At 38.7% G+C, this 16049-nt stretch overlaps 2 protein-coding genes across 7 annotated transcripts in view; both read left to right on the top strand.

The window, feature by feature from the left end:
• Positions 1-7993, top strand: part of LOC136876101 (SAP domain-containing ribonucleoprotein) — a 90906-nt gene extending 82913 nt beyond the window's left edge. For 3 of the 6 annotated variants that reach the window (XM_067149764.2, XM_067149766.2, XM_067149767.2), the window contains 2 exons: positions 2135-2206; positions 5661-7991. In XM_067149764.2, coding sequence (XP_067005865.2) covers positions 2135-2206; positions 5661-5834 — 246 coding nt within the window. In that variant the 3' untranslated portion in view covers positions 5835-7991. Of the gene's footprint in view, positions 1-2134; positions 2207-5660 lie in introns of all 6 variants that reach the window. The other 3 variants (XM_067149768.2, XM_067149763.2, XM_067149765.2) reach the window with 3 other exon arrangements.
• The window catches only part of LOC137501180 (putative serine protease F56F10.1), a 519998-nt gene that overhangs the window by 303842 nt on the left and 200107 nt on the right, over positions 1-16049 (top strand). The window lies entirely within an intron of this gene.

Genomic DNA, 16049 nt, shown 5'->3' on the forward strand with positions numbered 1-16049 from the left:
GTTTCTTTATTTTTAAAGGAGATTCCAAATACCAATTTTGACGTCTGTAAACTATTAAGTTTTTGAGATAGAGATATACTCATTTGAACAATTCACCCCTTTAGCAACGGAATATCTAAAAATTCTCCCGTATTGAGCACCTACACTAAAACAAATATATCCCCAACATTTTTATTTACCGGGCGAGTTGGCTGTGCGTGTAGAGGCGCGCGGCTGTGAGCTTGCATCCGGGAGATAGTAGGTTCGAATCCCACTATTGGCAGCCCTGAAGATGGTTTTCCGTGGTTTCCCATTTTCACACCAGACAAATGCTGGGGCTGTACCTTAATTAAGGCCACGGCCGCTTCCTTCCAACTCCTAGGCCTTTCCTATCTCATCGTCGCCATAAGACCTATCTGTGTCGGTGCGACGTAAAGCCCCTAGCAAAAAAAAAATTATTTCTTTATATCTGGTAGTTTTGGCTTGGCAGTGATGAATCAATCAGTCAGTCAGTCACAGGACATGTTCTTTTATACATATACACTGCCCGACAAAAAAAGTTAAGCACCTGAAGGAGTGGTTGAAAGTGAATGAAACTATATATGCCGAAAGACCATGGTCTTCACTGAACTGATTACAATATAGGATGAAAGAGACAAGGCCGTTCGCAGTTGCAGGCGCCAGGTCAGTAGAGTGTCGCACCTCCCCTCTCCCAGCCGCAATCCCTGCCCTAATTCAGTTCGGAATGGTGTCAAACATCCTTTGGATACTCCCCTGAGGCAAGTTCGTCCAGTTTTTTTCCTCCTGATCCTGCAGGTTGGTACTGGGACAGAGTCCCCTTCCATTGTCATCCCATGCCACACGTGTTCAATGATGGAGAGGTCCGGGGATCTTGCTGGATGCTGGAGGACCTCAACGTGCTCTAGGCAGTCCATAGACACACATGCTGTGTGTGGATGTGCGTTATCTTGTTGGAACACTGTCTCGGGGTGCTGTGCCATAAGGTGTAGGACATGCGGACGCAGAATGTCTTTGACATCGCTGTGCCATCAAAGTCTGCCGAAGCACTATTAGAGGGGATCTGAACGCATATCCTATGGCTCCCCACACCATGCTGCCAGGGATTTACCCCTGTATGTCTTTCCACAATATGGGCAGGGTCTGCCCTCGACGCTGCCAAACCTGCACATGATGGTCATCGGAGGTTATGCAGAAGTGGGACTCATCGATGAACATGATGCGCTGCCAGCCATCCTCTGTCCATGCCTCCTGGTCAAGGCCCCACTCCACACACAGACGTTGGTGTTCTGGTGTCATTGGCAACTAATGCAGTCGGGGGGGGGGGGGTTTAGGATCCCAGTCCGGCAGATGCGAGTCATCGAGACAATATGTGGGAACTTGCAGGATGTTGTAGAGTCTCCAGTACATGTTCGTGGATGGCGGGTGATGAAGTTATGGGATCCCTCAATGCTTGGCGCACCATACGACGGTCTCCCTCTGGGTGGTGTTTCTTGGTCGACCCGAACCTTCACGACATGATTGGGTGCCCTCATGTACCCATTGAGTCCAACATCGGGCCACTGTGACATCTGAATGGCCCGCATGCCTGGCAATTGCACGATATGACCAACCAACCTCATACTGTCCCACAATGCAGCCTCTGTCGAATCCTGTCAATTGGTGGATAGGCTGTCTCATGCGTTTGCGAGGCAGTGTGGGTGCTTCGTACTGTACCTAGTCCTCCCTGCACGTCTTGCTTAAATGTCTGACTCACAGCAGTTGACTGGTAACAACTTACCAACAACAGGACAGTGCCATCATGAATGCACTCAGTGGGCATTCTACATGTTACAGATCCTTGTAATTGTAATCATTTACTCACACATAAATGGTATGCATGTATACTGAAATGGGATAATATTGGACCACTCCTGGCTGCTTAATTTTTTTTTGTCAGGCAGTGTAGATTTCACAAGGTTTTATTTTAAAACTTTCAGCAGGTTTGGTCAGCTGAATGAAACTGTATGCTATAAACTCGAAGATTAAGAAATTAGGAGAACAATGATAGATGTATTTTGAATATGCTTTTTTTTTTTTTTCTTCATACAATCATTTTTTTTTTTGTAGTGTAAGGAATTTTTTGTATCTTTTTCAGTCCACTAACCTGGATGTTCTGAAGAAACGAGCTGAAAGATTTGGTACTTCTGTATCAAGTGTTATGTCTAAGGTATGGTTTAATTATCTTTGTGTTGATATTTTTTGACAGTGAGCATAATACTTAGTGCCTGTTCCTGTTATCAAAAGTAATCACTACCGGGCGAGTTGGCTGTGTGGTTAGGGGCGCACAGCTGTGAGCTCGCATCCGGGAGATGGGTTCGAACCCCACTGTTGGCAGCCCTGAACATGGTTTTCCGTGTTTTCCCATTTTCACATGAGGCAAATGCAGGGGCTGTACTTTAATTAAGTTCACGGCCGCTTCCTTCCCATTCCCTGGCCTTTCCTCTCCCATCGTCGCCATAAGACACATCTGTGTCGGTGCGACGTAAAAGCAAATAGGAAAAAAAAAAGTAATCACTTTAGATTTTAGATGGTTTGTTTGTCATTTAATTTCTAAGGCAGTTAGCCAGCTAGCTGTTGTAACTTATCTAGCACAGTATGGTCCATTCAAGAAGGTTGCAGTAGTTCGGAATTTGAACAGATAAAGTTTCCTTTTTTAACCTGTTGGCGGCTATAAGTTTTTAACGAGTGACATTCTAATTAAAACTAGATATCGGGGGGGGCAAGCTTATAATTTTATGTGACTAAAGCTTATAATCTAATGGGAACAAGAAAGGTCCACCTATTCAATACCATACAATGTTATAAAATAATTTATAAAATTTTATTATTATTAGGACCGGTTTCGATGCTGGTGTACATCATCATCAGCCATAAAATAAGAAAAACATACAGTGACAAGGTTTTATGCTTGTTGTTTTAAGGGGCCTAACATCGAAGGTCATCGGCCCGACAAGGTTTTATGTGACTATTTTATGTTGAGTGTGAACCATAACAAAATGACTTCTCATTTCAAAAGTCCCACTTTCATTGGTCGGGATTCAAAAATGAAAAGATATTATTTGCAGAATTATTTTCAACCGTGCTTCAAAATTTAAAAATTTAAAATTTAAAAATTAGTGTGTCTGTTCATTTCTTGCTCAGTCATACCAAAACTACTGGACTAATTGTGCTAGAATTGCATTTGGTTGTATCTGAGGCACTTATTTACGCATAAGCCTATTATGATTTTGTAATAATTAATTGTTTTAAAATGACTGCCATTCATATGTAGGTGTGAATTGAATTTGCCCCTGTTTTATCTGCTTAGAAAGCTAAATAATGGGTAAACTGCTAGTTCTCTCACAAAAGGAAGATCATCAGCGTATATTTAAAATTCCATTTTCTACATAAATGGTCATATGAATTTACTCCCTAACTCTAATAATAACGGTTCATGTTTGCCTTGGTAGTGCGGTGCTTAATACGAAATGAAAATGTAAATCCACAGGCTGTTTCCAGTCTTTCGACTGGGTCAGGGATGGAATGAATGAAGCCCCGCATCTAGCAGCGAGGATAAGAATTGTGCCGGCTGCCGAAGCCTGTCGCACTCCTCTGGGGTAGTGATTAATGAATGACAGATGAAATGAAATGATATTGGAGAGTGTGGCATGAATGATGACAGGAAAAACCGGAGTACCCGGAGAAAAACCTTGCTACACAGAGAAGGAATATATTTTACTATTCACTGAACTTCTTTTAACAGTTATGTGCAAGTTCACTTGAGTTTGAATTTTCCAATTTGCCTCTTCATGATCACGTACTCGTCCGATCACACAGCACTTTGGTGCGTTCAACTCTTGCTGTCCAACAGGCCTCTTGCAGTGCAGCGTTGTTCCAGAACTGTTCTCTTCAGAACTCGGGCGCCACATAGTCAAGACCGTCTTGACTCACTGCAGTACTCGGTGGTGCACAGGACTCGTAATTGATGCCATACTGACCGATTCTTGCTGGTTTTGCTCTTTATACAATTTCCTCTTTCTCTTGAGCAAAGTGTAGGCGGTAAAAACAGGCAGTGGTAAACCAAGGCAGGAAGATGATACACAGATTAGAGTAGATGTAGGATATAATGTTATGTAGAAATGAAAAGATTAGCACTGGGTAGGGTGGCATGAAGGGCTGCATTGAACCAGTCTGTGGACTGATAACCCAGACAACTATTACTACTCCTCTTCCAGATCATTCCGGGCTCCTCCTTCATTGTTAGTCATCTTCCAGCCTTTTATAAGGAGCTTATTTATTGCAAGCATCAGCAGTTTCCGGCAGTATTGATTTGCTTGCTGCTGGGCTGAGTGGCTTTGATGGTTGAGGCGCTGGCCTTCTGACCTGAAATTGGCAGGTTCGATCCTGGCTCAGTCTGGTGGTATTTGAAGGTGCTCAAATACATCATCCTCATGTCGGTAGATTTACTGGCATGTAAAAACTCCTGTGGGACAAAATTCCGGCACTTCAGCGTCTCCAAAAATCACACAAAAGTAGTTAGTGGGACGTAAAGCAAACAACATTTTAAAAAAGAAAATATTATTATGATTTGCATGCTGCTCAGGTCTACCCCCATTGTCTTCTCCCCCCCCCTGTTTCCTCCCTCTCTCTGCCTTCATTATCACAATACTAACGCAAGTTAAAATGACAACTTACATGGCTCACAACTACACCAAAGGCCTGCTGCGTACCTGCAAACTGAACGAACAATCCAATATGTGCAACTTGTCTGTCTGATCGCTTATGCTGACCCTGCAGTTTATGTACCGGCACAGATTGCCCGGGGTCTACTGTGTGCCACATCTTTTAAATCCGTGTGTTAGATAGTTTGTGCCCACTGTCGGCAGCCCTGAAAATGGTTTTCCGTGGTTTCCCATTTTCACACCAGGTAAATGCTGGGGCTGTACCTTAATTAAGGCCACGGCCGCTTCCTTCCCACTCCTAGCCCTTTCCTGCCCCATCGTCGCCGTAAGACCTATTTGTGTCGGTGCGACGTAAAACAACTAGCAAAAAAAAAAAAAAGATAGTTTGTGTTCAAATTCACGTTCATGGTGTGCGTGGTGTTTTAAAGCACTTGTTTCAAAGCAATCCTTTTACAAGCACCCACCTCCGTAGCACAGTGGTTTAGTGTTATTAGCTGCCTTCCCCACTGGCCGAGGTTCACCTCCTGGAATTGTCAAAAATTTCAGATTTGGCAGGAGGGCTGCTATGTGGTTAGAAAGATACATGCTGTTCACTTCTGTTGGGGGTGTATCTGGAAAAGTTGAACTACCTCAGGTCGAGGAAACTAATTTGCATTTATCTATTGAACATTGTACAGCTGGGTGGATTAGAGTAAAAATCAATATTTGAATCCGTTATTGGTGCAAAGTCAACCATTGATACAGTATGTCACTGTGGGGGACACAAACATTTTTGTGTGTTAGTGTTTAACTGTGACAAGAGTTCTCTGCAAAATGTAAAGAATTTCACCTTGTTTCCTGGGCATGGCAAAAGACGAAAAGCTTACATCATGTCTACTGTGATATTGCTAGCAATGTGTCCATCATTGACAGGACCGTTCTGTTAATTTGGTATAATTGTAACCTGCCCTTATCTTTCAGATTGAACTGGATGAGAAACTGAAAAAACGACAAGAAAGATTCGGGGTCGTTCAGCCCAGTGCAACTAAGAAAGTGTCAACGACTAGTACTACTAGTGCAAGTGCAGTTCCAGTGAATTCGTCTCTTGAGGAGAAGAAAAGACAGAGAGCAGCACGTTTTAAACTTGTAAAGTAACCTTGTACAATTTCCTTATTGTTGTAAATAAGTATGAAGGAGAGAGTGTAAGTGGTATGAAGTTAGAAACTCAACTGTTATCATGAAACTTTCCCTTCATCTCTCCTGTTTTGTAGAGATTGATCAAGAATTGAGGCACTAGGTTAAGGATCCCTATCCACTTAGTGACAAGAGGACATAACTGCATTGTTGTAGTGTCACCTACTGTAAATTAAGACAGTGCTGACATTTTGTATCAGTGTTAAGCTGTTATTATAGACCAAAATATTGAGAAATATCAGTTTGGTTACATATTTCAGAGTACATTCTGTTGGGAAATTTCATGTGATTTAATGACTTTCCCATACGTTTTTTTTCTTTTCATTTTTATAAATACTGAAACATTTTGTAATTCTGAAATCATAACATGCTTTAAGGAAATGCATATGTTGTGTGTGATTTACATGTAAGTGAGCAGTTTTAAATGGTGGCCTTCTGTGAAGAATATATTTGGTATGAACCAATCTGTAATTTTATTGATTCTTGTACAATTTGTTTAATCACTACTATTAATCTGGTCTTTTACCTGTATGTGCCTTTTACATTAATTTCTCTAAAAGCTTTAATATCTCACCTTCTTATCCTCCACTGAAAATGTATCACAAAAAGGATTTTTGTAGACATTGATAAATGTAACATTTACTCTGTTTCTTTCCTCCATTGGAGTTATGCAGTGATAGAATTTGAACTAAGAATCAATCATGCCATGTTTTTCCTATTGGTGACACGGCAGCTATCTGCGGAGTTCAGTGCATGGGAGGTGCATATGCATCTGTCCTGGCCTTAGATGTAAAGCAAGCATGTTAGTGATTCAGAGATTGTAAGAGACACGTTTATGAGTTGTATGCTGTTATGTTTTGTGTATTAAATCACAAATTGTCTTATAGGTAAGCCTGTCAAGTCCAAACACTATTTCAAGAAAGATTCCTCGGTGCAAAATTTCCAGGTGCCACAACAGTACATGTTCTTTAAAATTAAGTTCAGGCTACAGGAAGTGTTCAACCTAAGAAATTAGGTTCTCACTGAAAAATTAGATGACAGTGGTCACCATTTGGAAAATTCTACAAGTAAATCCCTTAGGCAACTTTCACAAAAAATAGGCATTTCTGTTTAAGTTTATTATGCTGAGAGGTAACAAATTCCTTAAAATACTTCATGATGCTCTTGTTTGATTGCACCACCATCACTGAACTCTGTCAAACCACGACAATGACTGTCTCATTCACTGACAGAAAAGCACTCTGCAACAGATTAGTTCAAATGCACTCCCTATTTCCACATTCACGTCTTGAATATCAGCTTTAACACACTGGTTGTCAATGCATGTATGATAGATGAGAGGAGAGAAGCATGAGTGAAGAGTTCATGCCTGAATTACATCCTCAGTGTCAGTATCAGGGACGAAGTAAAAACCAATTTTGTTCTGCAGTTGTATGGCATTGTTTTATTTTATTTGTGTTTGGAACAGACTTTCTTTTTTCCTTATGTGTAGTTACTATTACATCAGAATTAACTCTATGCTACTTCCTCTTTCACGGCCTTTATCTCAGTTGTCTAGGGTCAGCGATAATGTGGTTTAATCCCTGTTTTATGGCCAGATGCTCTTCCTGATGCCAATTGTATGTGCTGGGATTTATTCGTTATTGAATGTTTCTGTGGTGGTTGGTGTGATGTATTGTGTGTAAATGAAGATGTGTATTGAGACGATCACAAAAGCTGAGCCAAACTAGATGAATTGACCAAACAGGGTTGAAAAGGAATTGAACCAGGCCCTTTGAAGGCCATTACGCTGACCCTTCAGCCAAGGAACCGGACCAGAATTCACATCATATATTAATACATTTTTGGCCCAGATGAAGATAATTGATACAGTTATTTGTTTCATGAGACTCATACTCACAAAATTATCTATTTGAAAGCACTTTGCAATACCAGTGCACCTCACAACTTTGCCCCTGGTTAAATATCACATCACAGCTGCAGATTCCTGTTATTATTGTTAGTCCTTGGCAGACGTCACAAAAAGTTTATTTTGAATAAAATGAGATATACTAATAATAATGGATATTGAGCTACCTGGTAACAATTTGTATGCTCTATAAACTGCAAAAAAAGTTTGGAATATCAAGGATGCAGTGCAATAATAAAGTTACAGAATGTTGTTTATGGTATCATAAAGACACATCCTGGAAATGTAAACTTTTACTAACTCAAATGTTTTTCTTCCAATATCTCATACAAGTAAACTGTAATAATGAAAAGGTTACAATTTGTTTTTTAGTGAAGGTTGCCTCTTATTCACTCTACCTTAGTACCGTGCATGGCCTACTCTGTTATTGTTCAGGTCTCTGAGACGCTCTGGTATACTTGCGATCAGTACATTGACGTTGTCATGAGGAAGGTCCCATTCCAACTGGGCTACTCTATTGAGGTGAATGTCTGTGGAGGTTGTGGATGATCAAAAATGAAAGTTTTCAATCTGTCTCATGGATGCATGCTCCGCTGAATTATCCGGCCCGTCTCTCATGAAGTTCCGCACTGATGCACCTCGATTAGGGTGAGTATTGTCATCTATGAAAATTAATTCAGCACCATCATCCCCAAAAGAGTCGTACAATTGTAGAAATTGTCAAAGAATTTCATCGGTATATTCCTAGGCAATTAATGCCCCTCAAATCTGGGTATGACGGCTATGCTTAATCCCAGCCTAAAACATTACATCACCTCCTCCAAATGCATGCACCTCTTGAACATGGTGGTATTTTCTACTGCCTCCTTTACGTCTCCACACCCATTGTCATGTATCTGATCCAAGTGATATGCATATTTCATCTGCAAACATGACATTATGCCATTCATGCAACCCCCAATTATGATGTAGGATGGCCCATCTTCTCCTCTCAACACAATGGAACACTGCAAGTAATCAACTTCATGTTCCGTATCGACGTGTTGTGTAATTTAACAAATTGACAGTAATTATTGTTCCACCTTATCGATACATGTTGTGTCTCTTAAGCAAGTTCACATATTAGCAGTAGTACATGTTTCTTTTTTTAATAAACATTCAGATACAGTAAAACCTCGTTAATTAGAAGTTGTTGGGACTCAAAAATCAGACTTAGAATTACGTGATTCTGAATTAACCGCCAATTCAGAAGTGCCAACCCTTGCCGCGTTACGAAATATTCTAAGGCCCGTTACTGCATACAGTTAACCTTGATTCACAGTTTAAACCTTTCAAATGCCATGGGAAAAAAGAATTATTTCTAAAATGCATCCAAGAAAGTGCATTTAGAGTATTCAAATAATGCACTTGGATAACTCACTGACAAACATAACCTTTCGCAATGAAAGAAAGAAAGAAACAAACAAAAAGTATGATTCAAAGACGAGGAGAAATCTATGCTGGCTCCCAAGTGTTTTTTGTTTATTCATTGGATTACTGCACTGTATGCATTTTAGATGCCCTGTACTTGCACAGAAAGTACCCGATACGCTTAAAACATCCTGGCTAATCGAACTTTCCTATGACGAGGGGAGAAAGTCTCTCGCTTCCTTCTGCATGACAACACAATACAATCACTCTATCCATGTTCGATTTCCCACCATGGCACTTCTCTCGTTCCGTACTTAAAAAATATAATCACTTGCCGCGTCACAAAGTATTCTACGACCCATTGATGCATGCAGTCACCTTGATTCACAGCTTAAACCTTTCAAATGCCATGGAAAAGACTATTTCTGAAATGTATCCAACAGGGTGCATTTACTATGTTCAAATAATGCACTTGGATAAATCACTGACAAACATAACCTCACGCAACGAAAGAAAAAAAGAAATCACACGATTCAAAGACGAGGATAAACTATGCTGGTTCTCCTGTTCAAATACATTATTTTTTGGATGACTGTACTGTTTGCATTTTTAGATGCATTGTACTTTCATGGAAAATGCCCGACGCCCTTAAAACATTGTGGCTTATTGAACTTTCCTGTGATGAGGGGATAAAGTGTCTTGCTTCCGTATACATTGCAACACAGTACAATGAGCCCCACCCTTGTACGATTTTCCAGCTGGCACTTTCTTCTTTAAAATCATAAGACATTTGGGCTCGGCATTAAAAGAAAGCAATGCAGTTTCTTGGCAATGACAATATTGTTCGCTGCCTATGAATTGATTATATGAGCCACGCTTTCTTGTCACTGTTGGCATCGCCAGTGTTGCAGGTTCTGTTTCTCCGCACATTGCCTGCTGCGTGATATTGCGGCGTTCCTTAAAACGTTGTATATAAAAGAATTCCGATTTTACTCGAACTTAGCAATTATGAAGCACACTGTAGATACACCAAAGTGTGTGAAAGTGCAGAAAGCTACCCCTGCTCGTTCCGGAAGACGCGTTCCATCATGACGCGGATAAATTTTGAATTTAAATTAATCTGTAACATACTGTTGTTTTAAAATGTAAAGGCAGTTTCTAATTAAAAGTCTGAATTTCGGTAATGGGGCCGACATTGTACTCTGAATTACGGATTATCCGTATTTCGATTTAAACAATTTAAATAACATGCAAAACCATATCTCACGTTTCCGGGAACGAGAGCTTCTTTGAATTAACCGATTTTGAATTATCGAGGTTCTATTGTACATTAAATGTGCAAAACATAGTCTTCTCAGGGTTATCTTAAAAACATACTTGACTACTTAAAAATATTGGAAAAGGGGTAGGGGCTAAGGGGGAGGAGGTGAAAGAGTGGGCTTAAAAACAATTACTAACTATGAACTTGGAAAACTTATGTAAACTGTGACAGATTGTCATAATGTTCATCTAAAAAGTCCTTCTATACACTTGTACACTGTGATCAATAAAAAAAGAAAAGAGGGTAAAATGTGTCTTCTTATCGCACAGAGTTCTTAAAAAGCTCATTAGCAGATCTCAAAATTGATGTGACTCGTAGTATTTATTTGTACAAAAACATAAAGGCAGTTTCAATATTCCCTTTTCATGGTTACAGGTCACAATTGCAAAATATCGTCTTCATAATGACCATTCAATTATGGAAGGTCCCACACTCAGCTGTCACAAGCCTTTGTTTGGGTGTTGTCATCTCGTCCTCAGTCAGCCTTTCTTCGGTCTGTGTCACATCATTGGTTTCATGGTACATTTCCATGTTGTTGACACTGCTCTTTGGGGAACAATGCACGATGCTGCTTGTGAATGTCTGCCCTGAATCAATGACACTATTCTAGTGCGGTCAAACTGGGAAATGTGCGTTACACATGAAATTAAAGCACTAGCCGATGCTCGTACTGCACTGTGTGCGCTACTTCCAATCTTCACCTGAAATGGCGTAACTTAGTTCACGATAGACTCAACACACTGTCGGCAACAACATATGTTGTATTGTAAACAAGCAGTTGAATTATTTGTGTGTAGACAGTGTGCTCTACCACTTACAGCACGACTATGCATGCCTTACTACAGTGAGTTTCTCTCATTGGTTGGCTGGCAGGTGCGCCTAGCTTATCTGCCTCCTGTTGACTCATCACTGCCCGCTCCGCAGCATAGCAACAAGCACAACACTTCGCTCACTTTATCCGTGCATGATATGAGATTAAAATTAAGAAAATAAGCTTGTACCTTATGACAGTAGATCTTGGAAATGTTCTCCTCCTGCATCCACACATTTCTGGCATTGTCTTAGGACTCCGATTCACACGCATTTTAACATTTTCGTAGCTTGCCATGCTGAGCTCTTCGCAACCCTGGCTTCTTGTCCAAGTCGTCTTAGGAATTTTGTAGGTGTACGTTCTAATCTTTCTGCGATTTAATTTACTTTTTCCTCGTTAAGTACACGTTTTTCAACACTGCTTCTTAACGAGTAAAGAACCAGTTCCTCTCAATTTGTTTACGAGTTTCCACGAGGTCTCTCTATGTGGAGGGCGTACAGCTGGGAATTGTGTTACAAATCGTCTAACGACTTCCCTGCAAGACTCTGCTTTCATGTAATTATCATACATAAATACCTTTTCCCCTAACGTGTACACACATGGAGGCATTATGAGAATTATACCCCGAAGTAACACTTCACAACTCAAGAACAATTGGAGCTAGAGATCAACACTTCATACACGTTCTAAGCATGGACCTGATCAGCGAAGTGTGGGCATTCCCCTGCTGTCGCTGCACTGTGGGAATGACGGGTCAACGGTAGGCAGATAAGTTGTGCGCTCCTGACAGCCAACCAGTGAGAGAAACTCACTGTAGTAGGGCATATATAATGTATATAATGTTGCCTATTCCCTCAATATTCCAAACTTTTTGTGAAGTGTATAGAAAGACCTGTTTTGTGTAATAGGTGAATGGTCAGTAGATATGATTGATATAATTTCTACCTGGGAGATGATAAGCAAAATACCCTATAGCGAACAAGACTTGTTAAAATTTACTACTAAGACATTAGTTAATTTTTAACATGAAGCAACACTTGTATCTGAGAGGTGAATAGAAAATATTAATTTTCGTACTCAAACGGAAATGTTATGGTATAAAGAAAATTCACTAGAGTTGGGAGTAAAAATATTCCACACTATTTTTCAACTCCAAAATTCATCTTGTTAACAGATTTCATTAACTATTTATGAACCTTATTCATACTCCTACCCATTTCTTGAGACATTGACACATTTTTATAGTTAATCAAAACTTGTGCGACACACCAGAAAGTTCTGAACACGGGCTGTTCATAAACAAGTAAACTCTACAAAGCCATTACCGTCTACTTTATCTCTTACATACACTGCATTTAGAAGTTAAAATGCATTATTTACTAATCAAGAGTGAATAATGTAAATTGATGTCTTACTTATTTTGCTTCACTCTGTTGAATAAGGCAAAGAGTGTATGTTGTATAAATGCAAAATAATGATTCGGTGTCCATAATCACAAAAGCATTCACATTTACCAAATTATAAAACTTGTTCAGATGGTTCTATCATCATGAAAAACCAAATGGGATATTTGTTCCTTATTTCTTAAAGAGTTGAAAAGAACATATTAATTTTTCTATTTTGAAATGGAAAATTGTAATTATTTTATTATTATTTAGCAAGTAATGCCTATATTTTCAGAATGTCTCATAAGAGATGAATATTTTAAAGTTTTAAACTGGTTAAATATTGCTGTAAAAGTGTATCCATAAAGCTACCATACCAGTCATGAATGTTCTAAGTCTGTATCTGCTGCTATGAATGACAGAAACTTGTCCAAGAATAGTGAGGATTGTCTTTTAACCAGTGGGTTACATAATACAGTGTATGTTTAATTTTCTCGACAGTTTATTTGTGCTTACTTATATTTTAATATTGTATATGAACAAGTACAAGATCTTTGTATATTAGGCTTGTTGAAGTGCAGTGAACTCCTGATTTTCAAGGCTGAAGGTTGGGGTGTGAGCATACTGTACCGTAATAGAATCGCATTGCATTATGTGTTCATTTTGACAGAAATAGTCCCCTACATGACACTTTTTAATCCAGTCAAGAATCTGAATGACTTTTTACAATAATGATATAATTTTAGTAACACAGCTTGTACCTTATATGAAGATCTTTTTTTAATGAGACTGCTACAATTTTTTGATCTGTATATATATATATATTGCATTGTTTTTTATTTTTATTTACCAAGTCAGTAAAATTCAACAGAGTTTGCTGTTTTACTATAAAATATATGCTAGATTATACTTAAGAACAATATTTAAGATTCCTTCTGTACTGCTAGCAATTTAATTTAGTCTTATATTCTTGTGTCTAGTTAAAAGAAAGACAACAAATAAGAAAATGTGCACCCTTTACAACAGAATATAACAATTTAACACATTAATGGAAATATGTAGCAACATTACCATACACAGAGTTACATAACTTTTTGATGATGTGTTAGAATTCTTGCTTAAGATTTTAATGAAACTTGCACAGTTTAACTTCCCCTTCATCTAGGGGTAGAGGCCCCCAGTTTGATTCTCGGCTAGGTCAGGGACTTTTACTTGGGTCTGAAGCCTGGTTCAAGGTCCATTCAACCTATGTTGAAACAATTAAGGAGCTCTTTTACAGTGAGATTGTGGCTTCAGTCTAAAAAGCCAAAAATGAGGGTTGAGAAGATTTGTCTCATTGCTCATATTCACCTTGCAATTTGCTGGCCTTTGGCCTGAGCAACGGTGCTTGGTATGCCAAGACTCATCAGGGCTGTAGTGCCATGGAGTTTGGTTTGGTTTCTAATTGTAAAAGAACAGCAATTATTGGTAAATAAAACATTTTTTTGTTGTTGGTAAGAAGGAAGCCATGCTTTTTCAGTGTTAACTCAGTTTATAACTTATATTTTATAAGAAATAAAATGTTAGAAATAAATGCAAACATTGTGACTGACAACAGGAAGTGTAATTCAGCATTTAAAATCTTTGCTACAAAATTTTGAGCTAAGGGTGAATTTTGTTGGGCTACAATAAGATGTTGCTATAGCAAAGATATTTGGTCTGAACAATAATGACCTTATTTTTTTATGCCTGGGATATCTGCTTAGTTTTACTTCCCCTTATAACAATAATCACCACCACCTCTTTAATGCTTAATATTGTGTCAGATCTAATAACAATTTTATTCACATAAACTTCCTTCAGTTGATACCACAATGAACAAAACAACAAACCAATAAAATTTATCATTCCGGCTTAAAATGATAATTTTGATGATGATGCTTGTTGTTTAAAGGGTCCTAACATCTAAGGTCATGGGCTCAATGATAATTTTGTTGATTGCATTATTCTTATAACCTTGTTAAGTATTAGATCATTTAACGATGATATAGAAGGCAATTCTGGAAAATCTAAATTAAACTGTTTCCAAAAGTTTACTATGGATCAAGGAATAGCTCTTGAGCTCCTGCCATTAAACCTATCACTTTCTCTTTTTCATACTCCTCCATTGAAGCACTTAAATCAGTCATATACATTAAAGTCTAATGGTATTAAATAGTCAGCTTTACATCTTCTTCATCCTGTCGAACCTGACTGGCCGTTGGTTGTCAGTAATGGTGTACTTCCTTCATTCAAAATGTTATGATTTTGAATCATAAGTGTTTATTCCTTAGAATCCTCTTCTCTTCTCTGCCTTCAATTTGGAACTTTGAAAAACTTAATTCTTCTAAATCATTCATGATCTCTGCAAACCAAGTGTTCTTTGTTTTATTTTTCCAGAAGTAACTAAATAACTGCTTCACTAGTCAGGTTTCTGACAGTCTGAGTACATGACCAAAAAAAGGCAATTCTGCTTTTCCGCATAATATTCAAATTTATCTTTATAACAAGGTACAGTTGGTTCATACATAAATCAGGAGTTCGGTTTGGTTTGTAATTGTAAAAGAACGGCAATTATTGCTAAATAACTTTTTTTTTTTTGTTAAGAAGGAAACCATGCATTTTCAGTGTCAACTTGGTTTATAACTTATATTTTATAAGAAATAAAATGTTAGGAATAAATGCAAACATTGTGACTGACAACAGGAAGTGTAATTCAGCATTTAAAATCTTTGCTACAAATTTTAAGCTATGGGTGAATTTTGTTGGGCTACAATAAGATTTTCAATATTTACTTTAAAGTCTAGTGGAGAAAAGTAATCCATCCGCCACGAAAAAAAATGAGCTTTTGAACTCACCGTGATTTTCTTCTTTTGTTTAAAAGGAGGCTCTGTTTCTCCCTCACATACAAAAATTTTGGCATTCTGTATCACTCACTTTCAAAACCGCTTAACAATTCATTAAAATCATCATTTCCATCATCACTTTCTGCTGTAGTTAGTAACCGAAAGATTCTTTGATCCGAAATAACATCGCTGCAAGAGCAACTAGATTGTTGCTACGCCATGTTTGTTTACATCACAGATGAACTCCACAGACGTCTACAAAAAGCTCTGCAAGTTACTTCCCGAAGCTGTAATCTGTGATCAATTAGTTCTCCATAATGCCCAACAGATGGCTGAACACGTCAGAGATCAAACTGGCACTCGAGAGTGAACCGAGAAACTTAAAAAAAAAAATTAAGTTCTCGTGCACCGTCTATAGACGGGCGTAGCAGTACTGGACTAGCCGTGTCAGCTCGTCTTTAGGCGGGCGTAGCACT

This window comes from Anabrus simplex, chromosome 6, assembly GCF_040414725.1.
Source record: "Anabrus simplex isolate iqAnaSimp1 chromosome 6, ASM4041472v1, whole genome shotgun sequence".
NCBI classification, from domain to species: domain Eukaryota; kingdom Metazoa; phylum Arthropoda; class Insecta; order Orthoptera; family Tettigoniidae; genus Anabrus; species Anabrus simplex.